Here is a 26,987-nt window from a genome sequence, read left to right as displayed (position 1 = left end):
ATTTGTATTTCATATACCTTTGACTATTGGATGTTCATATAGGCACTTTAGTATTGCCAGTGTAACAGTATAGCTTCCATCCCTCTCCTCGCCGCTACATGGGCTCGAACCAGGAACACATCGACAACAGCCAACCTCGAAGCAGCGTTACCCATGCAGAGCAAGGGGAACAACTACTCCAAGTCTCAGAGCGAGTGACGTTTGAAACGCTATTAGCGCGCACCCCGCTAACCAGCTAGCCATTTCACATCGGTTACACCAGCCTAATCTCAGGAGTTGATAGGCTTGAAGTCATAAACAGCGCAATGAGAGCTGCTGGCAAAATGCACGAAAGTGCTGTTTGAATGAATGCTTACGAGCCTGCTGGTGCCTACCATCGCTTAGTCAGACTGCTCTATCAAATCATAGACTTAATTCTAACATAATAACACACAGAAATACGAGCCGTAGGTCATTAATATGGTCGAATCCGGAAACTATCATCTCGAAAACAAAACGTTTATTCTTTCAGTGAAATACGGAACCGTTACATATTTTATCTAACGGGTGGCATCCATAAGTCTAAATATTCCTGTTACATTGCACAACCTTCAATGTTATGTCATAATTACGTAAAATTCTGGCAAATTAGTTCGCAATGAGCCAGGCGGCCCAAACTGTTGCATATACCCTGACTCTGCGTTCAATGAACGCAAGACAAGTGACACAATTTCACCTGGTTAATATTGCCTGCTAACCTGGATTTCGTTTAGCTAAATATGCATACTTCTGTGTATTGATTTTAAGAAAGGCATTGATGTTTATGGTTAGGTACACGTTGGAGCAACGACAGTCCTTTTTCGCGAATGCGCACTGCATCGATTATATGCAACGCAGGACACACTAGATACAATAACCCAACACACCTCCAGGCTGTGTAATGGCTATTTGACCAAGAAGGAGAGTGATGGAGTGCTGCATCAGATGCACCTGGCCTCCACATTCACCCGACCTCAACCCAATTGAGATGGTTTGGGATGAGTTGGACCGCAGAGTGAAGGAAAAGCACCCAACAAGTGCTCAGCATATGTGGGAATTCCTTCAAGACTGTTGTAAAAGCATTTCAGGTGAAACTGGTTGAGAGAATGCAAAGAGTGTACAAAGCTGTCATCAAGGAAAGGGGTGGCTATTTTGAAGAATCTAAAATATATTTATATATTTTTGGGGTTACTACATGATACCATGTATGTTATTTCATAGATATGTCTTCACTATAATTTAATGTAGAAAATAGTAAAATATAAAGAAAAACCCTTGAATGAGTAGGTGTGTCCAAACGTTTGACTGGTACTGTATGTTTATTAATGGGTTATGTCCCCTGGAATGACAGTTATATCCTCTGGTGTGACACATCTTCATGTCACAACAAGGGAAAAGAGCTGTCACACCGTTGGAAATCTCAGGCAGTGTGGTCCAATGTGGGCCTTATGGTTAACAGTAAACCTATATGATTTCACCACAACATGTTTTCATTGCTTTTTGTACTTTATAAAAAAAATATATGGATAAACAGTGCCTTCGGAAAATATTCAGAACCCTTGACTTTTCCACATTCTGTTACGTTACAGCTTTCTTCTAAAATTGATTTAATATTATTTTTTTCTCAGCAATCTACACACAATACCGCATAATTACAAAGCGAAAAAACGATAATTATTTTTTTTTGCATATGTATTAAAATAAATCTACAGAAATACCTTATTTATATAAGTATTCAGACCCTTTGCTATGAGACTCGAAATTGAGCTCAGGTGCATCCTGTTTCCATTGATCATCCTTGAGATGTTTCTACACCTTGACTGGAATCCACCTGTGGTAAATTCAATTTATTAGACATGATTTGGAAAGGCACACACCTGTCTATACAAGGTCCCACACTTGACAGTGCATGTCAGAGCAAAAACCAAGCCATGAGGTTGAAGGAATTGTCCGTAGAGCTCCGAGATAGGATTGTGTTAAGGCAGGGGTACCAAAAATGTCTGCAGCATTGAAGGTTCCCAAGAACACAGTGGCCTCCATCATTCTTAAATGGAAGAAATTTGTAAACACAAAGACTCTTCCTAGAGCTGACCGCCTGGCCAAACTGATCATTCGGGGGAGAAGGGCCTTGGTCAGGGAGATGACCAAGAACCCGATGGTCACTTTGACAGAGCTCCAGAGTTCCTCTGTGGATATGGGAGAACATCCCAGAATGACAGCAATCTTTTCAGCACTCCACCAATCAGGCCTTTGTGGTAGAGTGGCTGGACGGAAGCCACTCCTCAGTAAAAGGCACATGACAGCCCACTTGGAGTTCGCCAAAAGGCACCTAAAGAATCTCAGACCATGAGAAACAATATTCTCTGGTCTGATGACACCAAGATTGAACTCTTTGACCTGAATGCCAGCCGTCACGCCTGGAGGAAACCTGGCACCATCCCTATGGTGAAGCATGGTGGTGGCAGCCTCATGCTGTGGGGATGCTTTTCAGCGGCAGGGACTGGGAGACTAGTCAGGATTGAGGCAAAGATGAACGGAGCAAAGTACAGAGAGATCCTTGATGAAAACCTGCTCCAGAGTGCTCAGGACTTCAAACTGGGGCGAAGGTTCTCCTTCCAACAGGACAATGACCCTAAACACACAGCCAAGACAACGCAGGAGTGGCTTCGGGACAAGTCTCTGAATGTCCTTGAGTGGCCCAGCCAGAGCCCGGACTTGAACCCGATCTAACATCTCTGGAGAGACCTGAAAATAGCTGTGCAGCAACGCTCCCCATCCAACCTGACAGAGCTTGAGAGGATATGCAGAAAGGAATGGGAGAAACTCCACAAACACAGGTTTGCCAAGCTTGTAGCGTCATACCCAAGACTCCAGGCTGTAATCTCTGCTTCAACAAAGTACTGAGTAAAGGGTCTGAATACCTATGTGAATATGATATTTCAGTTTTGCATTTTTAATACATTTGCAAAAATGTCTACAAACCTGTTTTTTCTTTGTCATTATGGGGTATTGTGTGTAGATTGATGAGGGGGGGGAAACAATTGAATCCATTTTAGAATAAGGCTGTAAAGTAACAAAATGTTGAAAATGTCAAGGGATCTGAATACTTTCCAAAGGCACTGTATACTGTATACATTCAAAAGGCATCACACCAAAGGACTAAGAAACTGACCCCATTTATGACAATGGCAGAGGTGCAATATATTGATAAAAAAATTCTGAAAACGCTTACAATCTGTTCAGGCCATGTGCTCATTTCAAGAGAACCCTCCACAGTGCCATGGTGCCCAAATGCTGGCTCGTTGTTTAATCACAGAATTATGTCACACCAAGTGGACATTGATTACATGTTGTCCCTAAAAGCAATCAGAACTATTTGTAAATATCATGAATAGACTTGGGGACTATTGTTTCTTGAAATAAACTTCTGTGTTATAACTAAAAGAGTAGGTGAATGGAATGTTGTTACTTTTTCATTAAATTACTTAAGTTCAAAGTTCCACAACCTTACCTGGGACAGTCACATACTGGACAATTGCCACGTTTGGTTCAAAATCGTAAAAAAACAAATTATACACTGCATGAATTTACTCAAAGATTTTACTATTTTATCACAATTTTTGCCAATTTAAGTGAAGTTATATTTGTGTTTGCCATCATGGACAAAAGACAGGAGCCTCACGTCAACTACCCACATGCCACTTATACCCAACATGATAGGCAGGGACTGATTCCACACTTAAAGTACATCCTTTGAACTCAGCGATTTACACTGAGGCCATAGGCATTGCCACTCCATCAGATGTGTTGAACTAATATTTTAAATCTTTTAAATCCCTTTACCGTTTGCTTTAGTCTGCATGGAGTCCCAGGTGTACCATTTCACAACAATTCTATTGGTTCCATTGCGCCAAGAAACTCCATCAAACCCAGCTTAAGTTTTTGAAATGATTTCAAATAGTATTTGAACCCAGGTCTGCATTCCCAGTCCAGTCCATATGCATTCCCACCCGCTGAGAGACAACAACAGATTAAAATGGAAGTGTGGTAGCGTACCTGGTGATATGATATAGAAGAAGTCTTTGAAGCCGTCCATCCACACCTCGGCCAATCGCCTGTTGTTCTTGTTGATGACTTGACCCGTGCCCCCAGGGAAGCTGTAAGGGGTGGCCTTTCGGAACACGTGACCCACATGGGAACAAGTGACAATCTCCAGAGAGCCGCCACACTGCCAGATCTGCACACACAACAGCAAGAGGTCACACACACACACAAACAAACATGCATGCAAGTACGCACACATGCACACACACACATGCCACTTTAATTGTCATAATAACCTAGCAGAGCTCAGCCCTCTATTATCAATCACTCACCCTGAAAGACATCTCCAAGTTCTCTCCGCCCCAAATGTCCATCCCTGGATCGTATGTGCCTATTTCTTCAAAATATGTCCGGTCAATAGAGAATAACCCTCCAGCCATAGTAGGGGTTCTGTAGGAGAAAAATGATATGTGTGGATAAAGAAACACATCTTGCAAGAGACACGTATCTTACAGTGAGAAACATGTCAGCTCGCAAATAATCAATATCTATGGCATACAGTAATATGGCATACAGTAATATTATATTCATAGAATCATTTCTGGGGGGAGGAACAATGTTTTTAAAAGACATGGATGCCATAGAACTGACAATCTCAGTGCAAAACTACTCTCATTGTTTGAACCACTCTCTGCCATTTGCATTCTGCTAAAGAAAAGCAAACAGACACAGCTAGGTCTTGGAGATAATCCTATCCTTTAATGATAATAGAAATCAGATTTATGAAGCATTGAGTGACACCATCATAGCACCATGCTGTTGCTCTGTCCAATATAATATGATTGATGGAGCACTTTGTCAATATTTTGCAGCACCAGCTCCATTTAAGTCCTTCTTTAGTATTTTCGTATTTGAAAATGAAACTAGTTGCAACATGAAACTACAAATACAACTGCTGTATCAAATAATAAAACAAAAACAAATAGACAGAAATGCAATCGATTTCTATCTCCAAATGAAAACTGCAGCTTTGATGGCTATCAGAAGAAAAGGTTTCTAAAGAAATCCACATCAATGATGTCAACTCTGCAGCTTCCCAGGCATTTCAAACAACCTATTCTCAGCTGAAATGACAACGCTAGAGCTAACATTTGTTTTGTCTGATGAGATTTTCAATAAACTGTTCTTTAATGTTACTGTCCTCTCCTTGCTGACACTGATCCACCAGCCCCTGGCTTGGCTGCACTGTGATGACAAAGTATGCATCCCAAATGGTACCCGAATCCCTATATACTGTAGTGCACTACTTTTACAAAAGTAGTGCACTATAAAATCAATAGGGTGCCATTTGGGACGTAGACAAATTATTTCAGTACAAAGAAACACATTTCAACACGGGCACAGATAAAGGTATGTATCTTGTGTGCACCTGAGAGGGAGTGTCCTGTCCCCTTTGCGCCTGTCCATCTCTCTCTGAGGCACGGGATACCAACGGAAATTCAGCTTCCAGTTAAATCCTCCATAGGTCATGTCTGAGCCTGCCATATATTCAAACGTCTCGTCGCTGATCACATCGATTATAGGACACACCACAGATCTCCTAAACAACCATGGAGACCATAAGGCTTTCATTTAACAAGAAACACAGTGAGAGACTAAACAACCATGGAGGAATCAGAAGCGTTAGTTTTACAGGAAATAGTGGAAGAAAGCCCTTTGTAGAACTCTATGCACTCTCCAAAATGTATTCCCTTTGTTCCCTTAAACCCTATTTCCGTTAATAACATTCCACATCTGATTATATGAAACTGATTGGCTGGCAGAGCCAACAGCATCCAAGCAATGAATAATACATGAATAAATTATTTACAAAGGTAGTGGTCCCATAACCGTTGTTTCTTCAGGTGAGCGCAGAGAAAAATGAAAGTAGCTAGCTAACTGCTGACTACGCATTTCTACAGCGGTGCCATTATTCCTGGCTTCATTATGAGATTATTTAAATATAAATCCATCATTGGCTGGTCCATACGCATTATAAACATATCCATTAGGTTAATAACAACAACCAGAGGTAACATATTGCATTAGTGAGAAGCTACTTATAGTCAAAGGAAATTGAAAATATCCATGTAGATTATGTTGACAATGACAATGTATGGATAACTGTCATGCCCTGATCTGTTTCACCTGTCTTTGTGATTGTCTCCACCCCCCTCCAGGTGTCGCCCATCTTCCCCATTTTCCCCTTGTTACTTATACCTGTGTTCTGTTTTGTGTGTTGCCATTTTGTCTTGTTTGTCAAGTCAACCAGCATTTTTTCTCTGCTTCTGCTTTTCCCCATTCTCTCTTTTCTGACCCTCCAAGATTTGACCCTTGCCTGTCCGGACTCTGAGCCTGCCTGCTAGACCATTCTGCCTGCCCCTGCCTGCCATCCCATATGTTGCCACTACTCTGGATTATCGACCCCTGCCTGCCTTGACCTGTCGTTTGCCTGCCCCTGTTGCTGTAATAAACATTGTTACTTCAACACAGTCTGCATTTGGGTCTTACCTGAAACGTGATAGATAACCCTAAATCTGCATCCCAAATGGCACCCTATTTCCTAGTGCACTACTTTTGACCAAGGCCAATATAAGGTGGTGTCTGTGGCCAGATCCCAAAGTATATATATACAGTATGTTTTAAACTTTGTTTACATTACATTTTTTCAATGAATATTACTAACAACAGATTAAACAAATTTTGGCCAAGGGATATGTGGTATAAGTTTAGAGGTTGTAATACAATAAAATTTTTACATAAATGCACTGTCATTTAAGCTTTAAAACTGCTAAGTTTTCTCTCTGCTTCATGGGAAAATGTGTAGAATTGCAGGATATTATCTTTAAAGCTGCAACAACAAAACATCTCTCTGCCCCATGACAAAATGTGTTGAATTGCAGGAAATAAGCTTGAAAACTGCAACATTTTCTCTCCAATGCCAATACGCAAAATGTAAAATGTTCCTTCCCAGGGCCGAGACTTGGTTCGCTCGGGCCATGCACTGCCGAAGTCATACTAAAACTCCTTGTAAGCAATTTTTATCTCATTCGAGTTGTGTTCTGATTATGAAGGGGTCCCTGATGAATTTGCTATCACAAAAGGGGTCCCCGGGCACCAAAAGTTTTGATAACCCCTGACGTAGGGAATAGGGTGCCATTTGGGAGGCTCTATGTGCTGCAGGTGATTCATTCAACACATCCCCCTCACTCAGCTTCCACTTCACTTCCTGGTCTAAATCAAATCAGTCTCTGTGCACTTTTATGCTCCTGCACATCCTTTTACACATCAATAAACGTGCAGGGGGCATAAAAGTGTAATGGCTCTATAATATAATCTCCTTGGTATTACAATATGAATTTCTGCCTGGCACCTGAGGCAAAATGGGTGAATGTCTGGCCCCAGTTCAGAGATAATGGGGGAGGGGGTGCATTCATCTTTAGTCATCACCTGCAATTTCTCCCTTTTCCGTAGAAGGAACCCTTCACCCACCGAACAAGCAAGTGCAATCCTGAAACAGGATTAGAATTACCCCACCATTACAGGATAACAATTACCACAGATACCAGATAATAGATTTCAAACCCTGCTGTCACTTAAAATAGCCATCATTAAGTTGTTCAGTGCAATCACATTCCACTGTATCTACTACGGTATAAAGACATGACAGACAGCATCGTGACAAAACAAGCTGCAACATCTCCCATTCAGCGATGGCTGCCTTTGAAAAGGCTATAAAGTCTAGCTAGCGTCTACCATTTAAGGAGAATTGTTCTATTTCTGAAGTAAATCTCGATTTTTGATGTAAATAGCATGTTATACAGTAGAAGGGTCCAGACACGTTTTTTTGTTGTAATTTGGCTTACTTTTGAGAAACATACTGTACCCCAATTTACCCCAGTCACTTTCTCATTGCTCGTTGTGCAGTATCAGGGCGTGCAAAATGCATTAACAAAATCTCCAAAAACACCCAAATACGTCCTTTTAGAAACAGAAACGCTGTCAGTATAGTGATGTAGGTCTTTAGACGTTGTACACATGAAATCTTGTCATTCCGAACGAGACGTTTCTTTCACCAGCCATGCTGCGCGGGCTGTGTCCGTGTAGGGACACGCTTGGCCTGCACAGCTGATTGGGGGAAACAGCGCTAAAAATGAAAACAATGAAATGAAAAATGGAAACAGCGACCAAAATGGATTATAACGTTGCAGATAAAGTTCTCAAAACCAAGCGAAATCACACAAAAAATGTCTGGACCCTTCTATAACATGCCGGCTTACATCAAAAATCAAACATTTATTATTTTCCCTTTAACATCAGATCAGTTTTCAGATGACACAGAAAATCGCATCCCACTGAGGCAGCAAGAGCAGAACAGAGCGGAGATGATTTGTGACAAGCATCAGCACCGCCATGTCTCTCCATTGCTGCCTGTTCCATTTACATTGAGGGGTGGTAGTGAAACTGAGCTCCTTACCGGTCCTCTTTGATCCTGGCCAGCAGAGGCTCCAGCCAGCCCATGGTGCACTCACAGTGGGCATCCAGGAAGGTGATGACCTGCCCCCGTGTGGCCGCAGCCCCCCTCAGCCTGGCCCGGATCAGCCCCGTCCGCTGCTCCATCCGCAGGACCCGCACGGGAACCTCCAGGGTCCGACCATAGTTCTCCAGCTTCTTTCCCAAGAAGTCTGACAGAAGAGGAGAGGACATGCTTCAAACTCCTGAAGAACTTCATTATTTGGTTATATTATGAACCAATGCTAAGAACTACATGAACTAATCCTAGATTGCCCCTTTAAACCCAGTAAAGCTAGTGAGTTGATGGGTTTATTTCATTTATTTAACACTTATTTAACCCTTATTTTACTAGGTAAGTTGACTGAGAACACATTCTCATTTACAGCAATGACCTGTGGAATAGTTACAGAGGAGAGGAGGGGGGATGAATGAGCCAATTGGAAGCTGGAGATGATTAGGAGGCCATAACGAGAGAAAGATTGGGAATTTAGCCAGAACACCAGGGTTAACACCCCTACTCTCACGATAAATGTCATGGGATCTTTTAGTGACCACAGAGAGTCAGGACACCCGTTTTAACGTCCCATCCGAAAGGTTTAAGTTTAGGCTGGACCCAGCTACAGTACCTCTCTCACTGGCGTCGTCCACCAGCAGGATCTCCTGCAGAAGGTGGCGTGGCGACCGGTTGATGACACTGTGGACGGTGCGGAGCAGGGTGCTCCACGCCTCGTTGTGGAACACAATCACTATACTGGTGTTGGGGAGATCGTCCGTGTACACCTTGGTCTTGCAACTGATGGACAGACAACGAGAGCTCTGGTTAGGAGATCAAATGTGCTGCTACTCCTGACACTTGTCTACAGTGGAATTCGATCAAGACTGAGCATAGTTGTGTGATATTTCTGTACATACAGTATAGCCTACTATACGCGGTTGAACATTAGAGCACCGGAACAAAACAAACCTCTTCGAAAAACAAAACCAACATTGACAAGACTTTATATGGTGTGCTCATCTGCATGCTGCTCCACACACACAGGCTATATCCCAAATGGCACCCTATCCCTTCCATAGTGCACTACTTTTGACCAGGGATCATATAGGGAACTTCAGACAACAACCTTATATTCAATAGAATAAAACTAAAATAACAGATGTCAGCATAAAAATTCCCAATAACAACAATAACGTCAACGAAATCAGCAATAACAAAAAGCTCATTTGAGTATGATCCCTCCAACATAAATAAGTTAAAAAATACAACAAATATATAGAGCCGCAACAACCTCTTTGACTACAGTGAGATAAATGACATTCCCTATATGGTGGAGCGGAAAGCAGGGTTATCCCGTTCGCCCCACTACGGGTGACAGTACAGACTGACAGAATTGGGGCACCAGGGTAGCTAGCAACTAGCCACTGAACAAACCTCTTATCTCTCCACAACTGGCTACTACACCACACGGCACTCTCTCACAGAAGTTCACATTTTTTGCAAAGCCAAGCTTTTTTTTTTTTTTTTATAATGCTCCAAGGGGCACTGCCGAGTCGTTTGAGGAAAATTTTGAGATGCCATTAGTACAATTACGCAGCATTGCACTTTTGGGGTGAAATAAAATCACTATTTAGTTCAGTATTGTTTGTTTGCTCTCCATTTTGTACAAATTCTTCAATATGGGACTCTAGTTTCATTGACGTGGAATTTGTCATTAGATATGACTAAAAGCATTATGCTCAGCCCAATCCGGGTAGATGAGTGAAATGGAGTGCATGCAGTGTTTTACATGTGTCTTTATTAACTCAATTTTAATCCAATGTAATAACCCATGGTGGACAGTCATACAATTGAGTGTCAAGGCAGTAGGCACCAATATACATTCAATATATTAACAATATAGACAATGTTTACAGCATTGGCATATGTTTATATTCTCTGCATCGTTATTTATATTGTTGTATTGAAAATGTTCCTATTTTCCTCCAACACGAGAGACCTTGGACTGCAGCGCAGAGCACTTTGTAAAGAACAGTTGATAAGAAATGTTCTGTAGAAATACATAAACATGAATCACGGCGATGTCGCCAGGAGAGACTGCCTCTAGATCAGCTGCTCAAGATGAATGTGGGTCATGTTTCACACAAATTGCTCTTTGGGTTTTCATTATCCAGCTCTAGTAGGTCTTGGGTGACAGTAAACAAAGCCCTTCTCCCATTCAGACTGTCACGGCTGATGTAAACCCCCGAAGATTGTGATGGATCCAACACGGCTAAAGAGTAAGTCTAATATTGTTCAATTAGAGCAGTGGTGGCTGGTGGCACTTTAAAATCAGAGGACGAGCTCATAGTAAATCGCTGGAACGGAACGAATGGCACGGTATAGAAAAACATCAAACACATGGTTTCCCTGAGTTAGATGCTGTTCCATTCCGGGCAAAACTATGGCCCTCGTCCCCCTCACCAGCCATCATTGAATTAGAGCATGTTACATCATGGAATGAATCCTGAGGAATCCGAGGACTTAAAAGGGATTTTTCATCAAAGTTAACAAATTGGTTAGTTCTGGACTATATCAAAATGTTCTGTTGGATCTTAGTTATTTGGTAGATAGTCTCTTATTGCTGTTAATACTCTGCTTGCGGCTGCTCCTAACGTTAAAAGGAACCCCATGCTGTTATTGTCAACATTGTGCTGTCAGCTGTGCTTTCTTGAATTCATTGAATTTAGCTGAAGTCTCTAGACTAAAACAACAACGAGTAAAAAAAGGCAGAAAGTAGATCCAAAATGGCAGCCCTTTGATAAAAGGAATATGTTGCCATGTGAAGTGGACAGAGTTGATGACTCAAGTCACATGACATGGACTCGAGTCACAAATTGGATGACCTGAGACTTGATTGAAAATAAAATAACTTCAGACTTGACTTGGACTTGGAGCCTCAAGACTCGGGACTCGACTTTGGCTTGAAACTGTTAACGGAATTATCTGGCCAGGTTCTGTCACTCATTTTGTGGCACATGCCGCGTTTACGTGCTAGTCTGAACTAGGAAACTGACATTTCTGACTTGCTAACTGGTTGTAGTTATACACATGCCACGGTCAACTAATTAGCAAGTCTGAAATTTCAGATTTTCCTAGTTCTGACTAGCACGTGAACGCGGCAACAGACTAGAGTCTCCCTGGATTACTCTCCACGCAGCCCAAGATGGTAACCTCAGCCTTGCCCTTGCAAAAAAAACGTGCAACAGATTGCTGATTTGCTGTACAGCTATAGAATCAGGTGCAGAGCAAATGTCAAATTGTAGGGAGAGAAGATTGCCATAATAAATAAATATGCAGCTCCAAACATTGTTTTGGTGATCAAGAATATTAACTGTTTACTTTGCAAGCTCACCAGCAAGGGGGCATCAAACAACAACTACTATCATGGTCTTTGCTATGTCAAAAATGTATTATTACTCTGGTGAAGACGCACCATAGGCGCCATCTTGTTGAAATGTTTGCTGTTGATTTTTATTTCACCTTTATTTAACTAGGCAAGTCAGTTAAGAAACAAATTCTTTCACTCGTTTAAATGCATATGTGGTAAATCTATTTTCCATCTTACAATAATTGGTAGCATTCCATCATTCCATCCCCATGGGGGCAGCAGGTAGCCAAGTGGTTAGAGCGTTGGGCCAGTAACCGAAAGGTTGCTGGATCGAATCCCCGGGCTGACAAGGTAAAAATCTGTCGTTCTGCCACCGAGCAAGGCAGTTAACCCACTGTTCCCCGGGCTCTGTGGATGTCGATTAAGGCAGTCCCCCGCACCTCTCTGATTCAGTTGGATTTAATGCGGAAGACACATTTCCGTTGAAGGCATTCAGTTGTACAACTGACTAGGTATCCCCCTTTCCATACTGTTTATTGCAACACTTCGAAATTTCTGTTTCATACAATACATTGTTTTATGCTCTGAGTGGTAAGTAAACCTTGCATGAGCCTTCAAAACTACTTTTCCCAGGCGAAGCTCGTTTTGTTCCGAGTTCCCAGTTGTCTTGAACGCACTGAAATCGGAAGTCTGAGATTTCAGAGTTCCCAGTTCCCAGTTGTTTTGAACGCAGCATGTGTCCTATGGTTCTATCATTTTGTTTGTGCGTAATAGGAGTGTGTGCGCCTCAGTGCACATAGAAATAGGCTACATGGCCTGCGTGCAACGCTTTCTGAGTCAGTACGTTGAATAAGAGAAAAGGATTGTTCCAAGTATGAATGCTGAGGAAATATCATTATGAATCATTAAATCTGATTAAGACGAATGTATCAATGGATGTGGAAAATGCCTTTTACATTATAGAACCAGTTTATTGGTTGTAATTGCCAATTGGGTAATGGGTAATTGTATGGTCCTTTGGAGGGGCCAAGTGCTAATACACGCATGTACCTGTTTGAGGTCCTGCTAGACAGATTTGATTTGGTTTCTCCAGCAGATGCTGTTCAGTTTTGCCCTCTACCTGTGTTCGTTCAGTTAGGACAGGTTAATCCTGATAATGAGGCTATATCCTTTGGGCTATTGCCGGTGTATATTTGGTAAATCTACTCATATTTTGTATGGTATTTCGCTTTCACCATTGGACTGCCAAGACCTGTAAATAAATCTACACTGAGCATGTCAACCTGCCTTGCCTTTTGCTGATGTCATTCCCTTACTACTACTGCAAGGTACCTATTTTACAATTACATAACCAAAATGTGTTGTAGAAAAAATTATGAAAAGGGCTGTCTGGTTGCCTCAAAAAACAGACAGAGATTAGTAGTTGAACAAGTCATTGCACGTATAGATTTTTTTGTTTTACTTATCTTGAGACTTATCTTGAAACTTGTGACTCAACTTGCTCTTAGAATACACGACTCGAGACACGACCCGTTCTACTTGGGACTCGACTTGAGACTCGGTCTCACCGGTATCAAAGCTTCTGAGAGGTAGCGGTGGAAGGTTACAGCGTTGTTAAAGTGGGTGGTGCGTGCTGTGCCGAGTAAAGAGGTCAGTAGTGCGATTCACAGTGTGTGTCTGGGAAAAGGTCAAGCTCACTCACCCGTCCAGTCTCACATCCGGCAGACTCCTGTTGAGCGCAATCATGTCGCTGGCCATCAGATTGAACTGGTTAATCTTAAAGAGCTCCTTCATTTTCTCCTGCTCGTCCTTTGCGATAACCACCGCCTTCCCCATCTCCCCTGGGCCCTCGTGGGTCCGCAATATGACCGCTGCAATACAATGGGGAGAAATGTTACTCACTATGTGATTTCACAGTTATTTCAATGGGAGCGGAAAGTCACACATACAATTCCAGCTACCGAATAAGATGAAAGAAATCTGTTAAATGCAGCTAGATCTATTTTATTGTATCTATTAATAAAGGTACAGTACTGTGGAAAGACCATGAACTTAAAATGAACCGTGAGCAAATTAACCATGGTATAGAGTGTGTCTAAGAGAGAAAGACTGGCCTCAGATCAGTGGGAGATTATGGCCACATTATCAGGCTTTGAATGATTAGGCCATTAAAATGTCCCAAACAGCAAATGAAATGCTGATCAGTCAGACACTGGCACAGCTTCCCCAAATATTCTGTATCCATTAACCATGCTACTATTCTCAGGGCCGGATTACCGAACAGGCACACAGGGCATGTGCCCCGGGACCCTCGACCTCCAGTGGGCCCACAAGCAATTACAGTTTTTAAGGTTATGGGCCCCCTGGAGGAAATTTGCTTTAAAACTGCTAAATTCTCTCTGAGCCTCATGGCAAAATGTGTAGAATAGCAGGAAATTAGCTTTAAAACTGAAAATGTTCTCGTAACCTCATAACAAAATGGGTAGAATAGCATTATAAAATTGCACTTTTTATCAACACAAAATGTGTTAGCCGTTTTACCCCAAAAATGTCAGTGCCCCGGGCCCCCAAATGCGGTAGTCCCGACCCTGACTTTTTTTTTTTTTACATAACACTTCCTACTAGCACAGACTTTGCTGATAACCCCTTAATTTAGGAAAAATGTACTTGCTATGACTCTGATATGTGGTTGTCTCACCTGAATGCACTAAGTGTAAATCGCTGAGGATAAGGTCTGCTCAAAGACTAAAATGTCAAGTAGCATCTTGGTCTGTTGGAAAATCCCATATTTGTCCAGAGATTTAGGGCTCTCTGTCATTGATGAAGGAGTGAGAGCGCATTATAACAGCTGCCCTCTGCCGTTAAGACATTTCAGCTCATATATCTGATCACTCAGCGTTACTAAGGATCCATTAGAGCTTTGAGAACAGCGGCACCATCCCGAGCTGCATCTGTTGCATACCGCTCTACACCGCTTCACAATGATCCAAAGGTAAATAACCTCTGTTGATTTATGCTCCGCTCTCCAATAATCTCAAGCAGAGTGATTTCCATGCGGGACAATTCAGAGAGAGAGAGAGAGAGAATATTCAGGTGAATGTCTTGTGATTTCTAAACGAAAACATGTACAGTATCCTCACAAGTTCAAGTGAACGGAGGGGTATACTACAAAGCAGAATTAATGAGTTAGCCAGCTTACTTTGATAAACAACCAACAATATCTACAGATTTTCAGGTTCATTAAGAAAGCTAAAATGTAATGTGGTTTTGGTTGTTGAGTCAATTTCAGAATATTTAGGCAAATTAGCTGGCTACTGTAACTTATTGATTCTGCTTTGTAGCATACCCCTCTGCTCAATAGTATCCTCGGGATTAGAAATAACAAGACTTTGGTATCTTCCCTTTCTCTGGCTCTTCAGCCCAACAAACACATCACTGACCCCGACATGGGCCACGACAACAGTAACTCTATTCTAAGGCCCATGTCTTATGCCCTAGTCCTGTCCAGTGACTTTGTCTGAAATTGTATTATAGGGTTTTCACCCTCATATATAATGGGTCTATAGAGACATGGTCAATAGTGTTGAGCTAAAACAAGAGTGCTCTATCAATCCTGTTTCCTGTGAACCATATCTTTAGTTTTGGGGGGGACATAAATAATGGAGATCAATTAGCCTAACTTTTGTGAGTTATTAAATATGCATTTTAAATTGAAAAATAAGTATGAATTAGGGGTGTGAACGTTTAAATGACGATCCTTAATGTTAAGAAATTACAAAAAGCTACCGGTATAGCCTGTATCGATTACCCTTTTCAGATATAATGCTATGTGGCCCATTGAAAGCGCCTCAGCTACGTCATGTCATTATCTGTTACATGCTGACCAGACCGGACACGTCGCGTGCGCGAGCGTCGCAAAATAAATTTTGAAATACGTGTTATTCAATTATTGCACCCACACTGCTCGCGCGCATCAACGAGTGTCTGCGACGCCATGGGCTAAAATAGAAGTCATTCTCCTATTTCTGACGCAGATCGCGCTGAAAGTCCTGCCTCTCCAGTCTCCTCATTGGGTTATAGAAGCAGGTACCCAAGTGCCATCTCCTCATTGGTTATACCCACGTGGGTGATTGAAAGGTGGGTGATTGAAAGACGGGTGATTGAAAGACTAAATGTTTTGCCAGTTGTTGTGGTAAAAGTGTAGATGCAGATCACCATATAATTTCAAAGATGAAAAAGCCTGTGTAACAGTATAACTTGACTGTTCCCTCGCCCTGACCCGGGTGCGAACCAGGGACCCTCTGCACACATCAACAACAGTCACCCACGAAGCATCGTTACCCATCGCTCCACAAAAGCAGCGGCTTTTGCAGAGCAAGGGGAACCACTACTTCAGGGTCTCAAAGCGAGTGACGTCACCGATTGAAACGCTATTAGGGCTGACGTCACCGATTGAAACGCTATTAGGGCGCAGCACCGCTAACTAACTAGCCATTTCACATCTGTTACACCTGGAAGGAGGAGAGATAACTAGAAGCCGTTTTATGTGTGGATTAATTGTTTGAGTAGAAGACCTTGTGCATTTCAGGTAAAATAACAACTCAATGTTTATATCCAAGCTAGCTAAATAGGACAAATTAGCTAGCAAGTGCAAGCTAAATAGCTAAATTGCAATACATGTTTAATGCTTTTCGACCTGTCCCCAAATTAATGTCATTGGTTCAGAGTGTGTTTTGATATTTTAACCTGCGTGTCATTATCGGGTTTGGTGTAGGGGGACAAAATACATTTATGCACGATAGCGCACGCGCGCAGCCGGTTTGGGTTCCGTGTTACCGTAGGCTACACTACGGCTTTGAAACGCTGACACGAAATCTCTGGAGACAAGAACGGCATTTTACTTGTCTGTAAAGTAATGCCGCTTCTGAATCGGGACTAACTTCCATCACTGCTAGTCGAACATTACTGCCAATTATAGCCTGCCTGCGCACAGACCACCGCTCTCCTAAAAAAAAGTACTTTGTTAAATATCGCGACTTACCATGACATTTAGTAGAACGAAAGCACATCTAACTGCCCTACCATAAACAAAACACCATAAACAACATGGCAGGACATCAATCAGCAACGTGTATTTGTTGTCAGGGAAACAATAGAACATTATATGCTGGAGCAGAATTCTGTCTGAAAAAGTACATACGCGTCTGATGCAGCACTTTTTAAAACATTGTCTGAAAAGTAATGTTACTGTAGCTGTCTTCTACGTCTGAAAAGGGTCGCGGTAGACACAACTTCATTGCCAGGCCCTAGCGGTAATTCATAGGTAGGACCATTATTCTGCATTGTGAATTGATGTACAATTTTAGGATTTTTAAAATTGTTTTAACGGAAAACTGATAAAAAAAAGTTGCTGTTTAAACGTTACGAAATGTTTTCCATTTGTCACATTCCAAGCATGAGTACAGTATTGTAATCCACAGTGATAAGAGCTTATTGCAACTGCTGCTATGTAAGTTATCATTTTAGATTTAGTTTTCCATTTCAAAATAACTGTACTCCTGGGTTTTCATTAACAGTTCCCAATGTGATTTTCAGACTCAAATTTGACCCATTGATTCTCTAAAGAAAGGCAGGAAGCCTGGTTATAAAAGAGTGAGCAAAAGCTCAATCCAAGTGGGAGATCACATTGATCTGTAGCCGGCTCTGATTATATTATCTGATTATTTTAGTTTAGTTCCCCATATCCTCAAGCCATTTCTATGCTTAATTTACTTTGCAGAAGAGAGTGGAAGGGGAGTTTGGCCTGTTCAGGGTTGGTGAGTTAGAGACTGGGAGCATCTCAAATGGCACCCTAGTCCCTATATAGTGCACTACTTTTCACCAAGGACCATAGGGCTCTGGCCAAAAGTAGTGCTCACTATAAAGGGAATAGGCTTCCATTTCGGTCCTACACTGAGTATAAAAACATGAACCCCCCAAAGAACGTCCTCATTTCTTCGGGCCATGGACTCTACAAGGTGTTGAAAGCATTCCACAGGGATGCAGGCCCATGTTGACTCCAAAGCTTCCCACAGTTGTGCCACATTGGCTTGATGTCCTTTGGGTGGTGGACCATTTTTGATACACAAAGGAAACTGTTGAGTGTGAAAAACCCAGCATCGTTGCAGTTCTTGACACAAACCGGTGCGCCTGGCACCTACCATACTCAAAGGCACTTAAATCTTTTATCTTCCCCATTCACCCTCTGAATGGCCTACATACACAATCCATGTCTCAAGGCTTTAAAATCCATCTTTAACCTGTCTCCTCCCTTTCATCTACACTGATTGAAGAGGATTTAACAAGTGACATCAATAAGGGATCATAGCTTTCACCTGGATTCACCTGGTCAGTCTATGTCATAGAAAGAGCAGGTGTTCATAATGTTTTGGACACTCAATGTAGATGCTGTGTTTTTGGGGCAGCTCCCCTCCTCCTCCTGTCCTTCCTCTCTCTCCCTTGCCTCCTGCTTCCCTGTTTGACCCAGTTGGCAGGACATGTATTCGTGCAGATCCTACTGGGCAGGGGATCACAAGAGCCCAAGCCCAAATCCACTGCATAACAGTACAACAATGCACTTCTACTGTTTGTTTCAGGGATAGCACTTACAGTGAACTCACTCTCAATTGGTGTCAAATTCAATTCCTGGAGGGCCAAGTGTCTGTGGGTTTGCAATCCTCCCTTGTACTTGATTGATGAATTAAGGTCATTGATTAGTTAGGAACTCCCCTTACTTGGTTTTTAGGTTTTAATTGGTCACAAATTGAAAGAAAAAAAAGCCAGTACACACATGGCCCTCCAGGAATTTAGTTTGACACAGCTGGCTTAGTACTTACACTGCTTACACTTTCTCAACATAGCTCATCCTACAGTTGAGGTAGGTACCACTCAGATTGCCTGCTTCTTGAGACAGCATACACCATACATACAAAACTATGTGGACACACCTTCAAATTAGTGGATTCGGCTATTTCAGCCACACCCGTTGCTGACAGGAGAATAAAATCAAGCACACAGCCATGCAATCACCATAGACAAACATTGGCAGTAAAACGGCCTTACTGAAAAGCTCAGTCCCTTTCAATGTGGCACCGTCATAGGATGCCAACTTTCCAACAAGTCAGTTTGTAAAATGTCTGCCATGCTAGAGCTGCCCTGGTCAACTGTAAGTGCTGTTATTGTGAAGTGGAAGCATCTAGGAGCAACAACGGCTCATCCGCAAAGTGGTAGGCCACGCAAGCTCACAGAACGGGACCGCCAAGTGTCCTCGGTTTCAACACTCACTGAGTTCCAAACTGCCTCTGGAAGCAACATCAGCACAATAACTGTTCATCGGGAGCTTCATGAAATGGGTTTCCATGGCCGAGCAGCCGCACACAAGCCAAAGATCACCATGGGCAATGCCAAGCGTCGGCTGGAGTGGTGTAAAGCTCGTCGCCATTGGACTCTGGAGCAGTGGATACGTGTGCTCTGGAGTGATGAATTATGCTTCACCATCTGGCAGTCCGACTGACGAATCTGGGTTTGGCGGATGCCAGGGGAACGTTACCTGCCCGAATGCATAATGCCAACTGTAAAGTTTGGTGGAGGAGGAATAATGGTCTGGGGCTGTTTTTCATGGTTCGGGCTAGGCCCCTTAGTTCCAGTAAAGTACAATGACATTCTAGATGATTCTGTGCTTCCAACTTTGTGGTAACAGTTTGGGGAAGGCCCTTTCCTGTTTCCGCGTGACAATGCCCCCGTGCACAAAGTGAGGTCCATACAGAAATGGTTTGTCGAGATCGGTGTGAAAGAACTTGACTGGCCTGCACAGAGCCTTGACCTCAACCCCATCGAACACCTTTGGGATGAATTGGAACGCCAACTGCGAGCCAGGGAATTTATTTTTAACATGGAGGTTACCCTGCCGACCTGTACATAGGTACTGGCGATAAAGCACCTTGTAACCTAGCTGGGAATGGGACAGACAGCTCTGGAAAATGGACCCCGTCTCTTTGAAATTTTATCTAATTCCTAGGAATGAAAAGTGTTGAGCTGGAGACAGACAGCTCATTTGGGTGCTCATATGAACCAGAGAGACTACATGTAGGATAATAGCGTGATGATGTCTAACCCTGCTTGTTCCCTCGACTCTGCTTCCAACAACTAATCGTCCATAACCTGTATCACATAGGGACTAGGTCCAAGGTGCTAAAGGAGCTCATCCAAGATGGCGTAGCAGTGAAGACGTGTTTTTGTTCGTCCTCTTGTGTACTTTTGTATTTTTCTTCTTTTTTGTATATATTTCAATTTTATTTTCACTCTTTTCCATTTTAATTCGATTATACCTTCCGGTAACCTGCCTCACCCAATGTGATATGGAATCGCTATTATTTAAAATTTTAGAACACATTCAAGAACCACCAGAAGCTAATTAGCTACAAGCTATTTAGTCATTGTTAGCTACTGCTAGCGGCTTTTACCTTCTGCACAGATACCAGCCCTGTTTTTTAGCCTGGATAATACTCGCCAATCTACCAGTATTGGACCATCTGTCCACTACAACGCCGGATTCCTGACGTAATCCCTGGACCACCACTTCTGATCTTCACAGCTAGCTAGTGGCTAACGCCCCTGCCACGAAGCTAGCACCAGTTAGCCGTGAGCCAGGTGCATCTCCCGACTAGCAAACTAAATTCTACAATACCTCTTTCGCCATCTGGCTTGGATCCTCTGTCGACACGACACGACTGGTCTGCCGACGAATACTCCATCCGCTGTGCCTTCAACCGGCCTCCGTCGGAGCAGACGCACCTACTAGCCCCGGGCTACTAACATTAAACGCTGTGTCGCCCGCGTGCTAGCGTAGTGGCGACTACTCCGCGGCTTCCCTGTTCCATCTACTGCTGCCCCCTGGACACTATGATCACTTGGCTACATAGCTGATGCCTGCTGGACTGTCCATTAATTCACGGTACTCCATTCTGTTTTTTTTTTTTTATCTGTCGGCCCCAGCCGCGAACTCAGGCTCTGGGTGTAGTTATTCCGACCTTCTCTGCCTAGTCATCGCCATTTTACCTGCTGTTGTTGTGTTAGCTGTTAGCTGATTAGCTGTTGCTGTCTCACCTGTCTCACCTGTTGTCTTAGCTAGCTCTCCCAATCAATACCTGCGATTACTATGCCTCGCTGTATGTCTCTCTCAAATGTCAATATGCCTTGTATACTGTTGTTCAGGTTAGTTATCATTGTTTTAGTTTATAATGGAGCCCCTAGTTCCACTCTTCATACCTCTGACACCTCCTTTGTCCCACCTCCCACACATGCGGTGACCTCACCCATTATAACCAGCATGTCCAGCGATACAATCTCTCTTATCACCCGGTGCCTGGGCTTACCTCCGCTGTACCCGCACCCCACCATACCCCTGTCTGCACATTATGCCCAGAATCTATTCTACCACGCCCTGAAATCTGCTCCTTTTATTCTTTGTCCCCAACGCTCTAGGCGACCAGTTTTGATAGCCTTTAGCCGCACCCTCATCCTACTCCTCCTCTGTTCCTCGGGTGATGTGGAGGTAAACCCAGTCCCTGCATGTCCCCAGGCACCCTCATTTGTTGACTTCTGTGATCGAAAAAGCCTTGGTTTCTTGCATGTCAACATCAGAAGCCTCCTCCCTAAGTTTGTTTGACTCTCTGCCAACCCTGATGTCCTTGCCGTGTCTGAATCCTGGTTTAGGAAGGCCACCAAAAATTCTGAGATTTCCATACCCAACTAACATTTTCCGTCAAGATAGAACTGCCAAAGGGGGAGGAGTTGAAATCTACTGCAGAGATAGCCTACAAAGTAATGTAATACTTTCCAGGTCCATACCCAAACAGTTCGAACTTCTAATTTTAAAAATTAATCTCTCCAGAAATAAGTCTCTCACTGTTGCCGCCTGCTTCCGACCCCCCCCCCCCTCCCTCAGCTCCCAGCTGTGCCCTAGATACCATTTGTGAATTGATCGCCCCCCATCTAGCTTCAAAGTTTGTTCTGTTAGGTGACCTAAACTGGGATATGCTTAACACCCCGGCAGTCCTACAATCTAAGCTAGATGCCCTCAATCTCACACAAATCATCAAGGAACCCACCAGGTACAACCCTAAATCCGTAAACATGGGCACCCTCATAGACATTATCCTGACCAACTTGCCCTCCAAATACACCTCTGCTGTCTTCAATCAGGATCTCAGCGATCACTGCCTCATTGCCTGTATCCGCTACGGGTCCGCGGTCAAACGACCACCCCTCATCACTGTCAAACGCTCCCTAAAACACTTCTGCGAGCAGGCCTTTCTAATTGACCTGGCCCGGGTATCCTGGAAGGATATTGACCTCATCCCGTCAGTTGAGGATGCCTGGTCATTCTTTCTTTTAACTTCCTCACCATCTTAGATAAGCATGCCCCGTTCAAAAAATGCAGAACTAAGAACAGATATAGCCCTTGGTTCACTCCAGACCTGACTGCCCTCGACCAGCACAAAAACATCCTGTGGCAGACTGCAATAGCATCGAATAGTCCCCGCGATATGCAACTGTTCAGGGAAGTCAGGAACCAATACACGCAGTCAGTCAGGAAAGCAAAGGCTAGCTTTTTCAAGCAGAAATTTGCATCCTGTAGCTCTAACTCCAAAAAGTTCTGGGACACTAAAGTCCATGGAGAACAAGAGCACCTCCTCCCAGCTGCCCACTGCACTGAGGCTAGGTAACACGGTCACCACCGATAAATCCATGATAATCGAAAACTTCAAGCATTTTTCAACGACTGGCCATGCCTTCCACCTGGCTACAACCTCGGCCAACAGCTCCACCCCCCCCCCCGCAGCTACTCGCCCAAGCGTCCCCAGCTTCTCCTTTACCCAAATCCAGATAGCAGATGTTCTTAAAAGAGCTGCAAAACCTGGACCCATACAAATCAGCTGGGCTTGACAATCTAGAACCTCTATTTCTGAAACTATCCGCCGCCATTGTCGCAACCCCTATTACCAGCCTGTTCAACCTCTCTTTCATATCGTCTGAGATCCCCAAGGATTGGAAAGCTGCCGGGGTCATCCCCCTCTTCAAAGGGGGAGACACCCTGGACCCAAACTGTTACAGACCTATATCCATCCTGCCCTGCCTATCTAAGGTCTTCGAAAGCCAAGTTAATAAACAGATCACTGACCATCTCGAATCCCACCGTACCTTCTCCGCTGTGCAATCCGGTTTCCGAGCCGGTCACAGGTGCACCTCAGCCACGCTCAAGGTACTTAATGATATCATAACCGCCATCGATAAAAGACAGTACTGTGCAGCTGTCTTCATCGACCTGGCCAAGGCTTTCGACTGTCAATCACCATATTCTTATCGGCAGACTCAGTAGCCTCGGTTTTTCTGATGACTGCCTTGCCTGGTTCACCAACTACTTTGCAGACAGAGTTCAGTGTATCAAATCGGAGGGCATGTTGTCCGGTCCTCTGGCAGTCTCTATGGGGGTACCACAGGGTTCAATTCTCGGGCCGACTCTTTTCTCTGTATATATCAATGATGTTGCTCTTGCTGCGGGCGATTCCGTGATCCACCTCTACGCAGATGACACCATTCTGTATACTTCTGGCCCTTCCTTGGACACTGTGCTATCTAACCTCCAAACGAGCTTCAATGCCATACAACACTCCTTCCGTGGCCTCCAACTGCTCTTAAACGCTAATAAAACCAAATGCATGCTTTTCAACCGTTCGCTGCCTGCACCCGCCCGCCCGACTAGCATCACCACCCTGGACGGTTCCGACCTAGAATATGTGGACATCTATAAATACCTAGGTGTCTGGCTAGACTGTAAACTCTCCTTCCAGACTCATATTAAACATCTCCAATCCAAAATCAAATCAAGAATCGGCTTTCTATTTCGCAACAAAGCCTCCTTCACTCGCGCCGCCAAACTTACCCTAGTAAAACTGACTATCCTACCGATCCTCGACTTTGGCGATGTCATCTACAAAATAGCTTCCAATACTCTACTCAGCAAACTAGATGCAGTTTATCATAGTCCCATCCGTTTTGTTACTAAAACACCTTATACCACCCACCACTGCGACCTGTATGCTCTAGTCGGCTGGCCCTCGCTACATATTCGTCGCCAGACCCACTGGCTCCAGGTCATCTATAAGTCCATGCTAGGTAAAGCTCCGCCTTATCTCCGTTCACTGGTCATGATAACAACAACCACCCGTAGCACGCGCTCCAGCAGGTATATCTCACTGATCATCCCAAAAGCCAACACCTCATTTGGCCGCCTTTCCTTCCAGTTCTCTGCTGCCTGTGACTGGAACGAATTGCAAAAATCGCTAAAGTTGGAGACTTATTTCCCTCACCAACTTCAAACATCTGCTATCTGAGCAGCTAACCGATCGCTGCAGCTGTACATAGTCCATCTGTAAACAGCCCACCCAATTTACCTACCTCATCCCCTTACTGTTTTTATTTATTTACTTTTCTGCTCTTTTGCACACCAGTATCTCTACTTGCACATGATCATCTGATGATTTATCACTCCAGTGTTAATCTGCTAAATTGTAATTATTCGCTCCTATGGCCTATTTATTGCCTACCTCCTCATGCCTCTTGCACACAATGTATATAGACTCATTTTTTCCCCCCTACTGTGTTATTGACTGGTTTATTGTTTACTCCATGTGTAACTCTGTGTTGTCTGTTCACACTGCTATGCTTTATCTTGGCCAGGTCGCAGTTGTAAATGAGAACTTGTTCTCAACTAGCCTACCTGGTTAAATAAAGGTGAAATAAATAAATAAAAATAAAAATAGTGAGGTAAAGGCAGGAATCCGCAATGAATCCCAGTAATGAGCCACCTATGCGGGAGGTGCACCCCCTTGTGGACAGTGACCCATCTTGTTACGCTCACCCTGGGGAGATTGATATACCCCTTGAACACTGGAACGAGGGTAACTGTATAGCCTGCATGAAGCCCCCCTCCTTTACGGACACAGGGGGCTCTGGCAATGGCTGATGTAGTACCCCGTTTAACAAACGTGGAGGCACTGTTGTCACAGTACTGTTTTTGCGGAGGGGAGCACTGGTCACTCAGACCCGTACCAAGGCCCCTCGCTCCGGGGGTTACTCCAGCCAAGTGCTCGGGGGGCTGCTTTTTCATCGAAGGTGCACGCAAACCCTGTGCACCTCGAGTAGCCTCCCGTAACTGGCGACAGAGCGCACAGGAGCCAGGCAGCCACCGCATACCCCACGCCCAGGCAGCCACCGCATACCCCACGCCCAGGCAGCCACCGCATACCCCACGCCCAGGCAGCCACCGCATACCCCACGCCCAGGCAGCCACCGCATACCCCACGCCCAGGCAGCCACCGCATACCCCACGCCCAGGCAGCCACCGCATACCCCACGCCCAGGCAGCCACCGCATACCCCACGCCCAGGCAGCCACCGCATACCCCACGCCCAGGCAGCCACCGCATACCCCACGCCCAGGCAGCCACCGCATACCCCACGCCCAGGCAGCCACCGCATACCCCACGCCCAGGCAGCCACCGCATACCCCACGCCAAGGCAGCCACCGCAAACCCCACACCAAGGCAGCCACCGCATACCCCACGCCCAGGCAGCCACCGCATACCCCATGCCCAGGCAGACAAGGCATTTGCTCCGACCATCCAATCCATCTCTGCTTCCTGCACATCGGTCCCAGCTGAGGTACCGGCATCCAGGAAAGGAAATACATTTTTAGTGTCCTCTGTGTCACTGCAAATGCGTGACTACATATACCGTATTGTTTCATGTTATTGTGTTAGGATGTTCTGTGACTGCTCTCAGGGATGGGACTGATAGAAGAACAGAAAGAAGGGAACACATTGTTACTTTGACCCAACGCCTAGAAACTGTGTGCAAGGTCATGATCAGCTTATTGCACCCTGAGAGCAAAGATGCCTAGTTTGTGCATGAGTATAAAGAGTGCTGAAGGGAGAGCATCCCTTCAAAGCTTCTGACAGACTTGTAGTTTGAGTATTAAGTTTATTGTAACCTCTCTGACCGTGATAATAAAGATCTGTTTATTTAACTTTGACTTGGAGTCCTTAGTGGTAATTTCCACGACAACCGATGACTGGGGGCATGATTTCGACCCCGAACCCGGCTTAGCCATCGTCGTCTTGGTCGTTTTCTTAGACATTTTACTCATTGCAACAGCAAATTGAAGAATAATTAATTGTTTGTGATTAGAAAATGTATGAGAACAAGTACAACCTTTAGCACAACGTCCAGAGGGTGAGCACGCTCTACCACTATGGGACAGTTTAGTTGGCACAACCTAAGACAGTCTCCTTTTCCAATTGTTTGTTTTAGTAGCGTGAATCATTCCTGTTCACACTGAGGGGAAGAGCGGAATAATTAAAGGAATTAATCGGAGCCTCGCGCTTATCAACTGTGGAAGGCGGGGCTTCCAGCGAGGTGTGGATTTGTCAGGCATGACAAGGCATGTAGATCTTTCAACCAAAGTCGCGAGAGTGCGACTCCCAATAGTATTTTGTACTAAAGTTGACTGACTGAAAGGGAACATCTTTTGTTGTGTCATGATCATAAAGTAATTATCTTGTGATAACGACAAAGCAACTTTTGTTATGTCGTGATCATGAGATAAATAAGTTGTGATCTCAACATAACGAGGAAATATCAAATATACAATACTACACAGAAACTGTAGTATTTCAATCTACTAGTCATAAATGTACTGGGTTAAAGGGATTCAATCAAATTACAAAATTACATATTGGTGAACTATTCCTTTAAGAATGGCAAAAAAGGCCTAAGCTAAATAAAATTAACATTGTGATAAAAAGATCAAAGACCATTAGCCAATCAAATCAACTTGATGATGTTCATTGGAGACTCTTAAAGCAACAGTGAATCAGAGAATGGGTGACAGACTGCCAAAGCACTA

The 26,987-nt window shown here is 43.9% G+C and overlaps 1 protein-coding gene across 2 annotated transcripts in view; it reads right to left on the bottom strand.

Annotated features, from left to right (window-relative positions):
- LOC139538424 (polypeptide N-acetylgalactosaminyltransferase 13-like) overlaps positions 1 to 26,987 on the bottom strand; it is an 81,867-nt gene that overhangs the window by 44,429 nt on the left and 10,451 nt on the right. For both annotated transcript variants that reach the window (XM_071340430.1, XM_071340429.1), the window contains exons 3-8: positions 13,684 to 13,852; positions 9,243 to 9,409; positions 8,579 to 8,786; positions 5,492 to 5,662; positions 4,395 to 4,512; positions 4,075 to 4,255 (exon numbers count right to left, since the gene is read on the bottom strand). In XM_071340430.1, the coding sequence (XP_071196531.1) occupies positions 4,075 to 4,255; positions 4,395 to 4,512; positions 5,492 to 5,662; positions 8,579 to 8,786; positions 9,243 to 9,409; positions 13,684 to 13,852 (1,014 nt within the window). The remainder of the gene's footprint in view (positions 1 to 4,074; positions 4,256 to 4,394; positions 4,513 to 5,491; positions 5,663 to 8,578; positions 8,787 to 9,242; positions 9,410 to 13,683; positions 13,853 to 26,987) is intronic.

Source organism: Salvelinus alpinus, chromosome 14 (genome assembly GCF_045679555.1).
Source record: "Salvelinus alpinus chromosome 14, SLU_Salpinus.1, whole genome shotgun sequence".
NCBI classification, from domain to species: Eukaryota; Metazoa; Chordata; class Actinopteri; order Salmoniformes; family Salmonidae; genus Salvelinus; species Salvelinus alpinus.
Note: the sequence above shows the minus strand (reverse complement) of the source record. Positions and strands in the feature narration are given on the sequence as shown.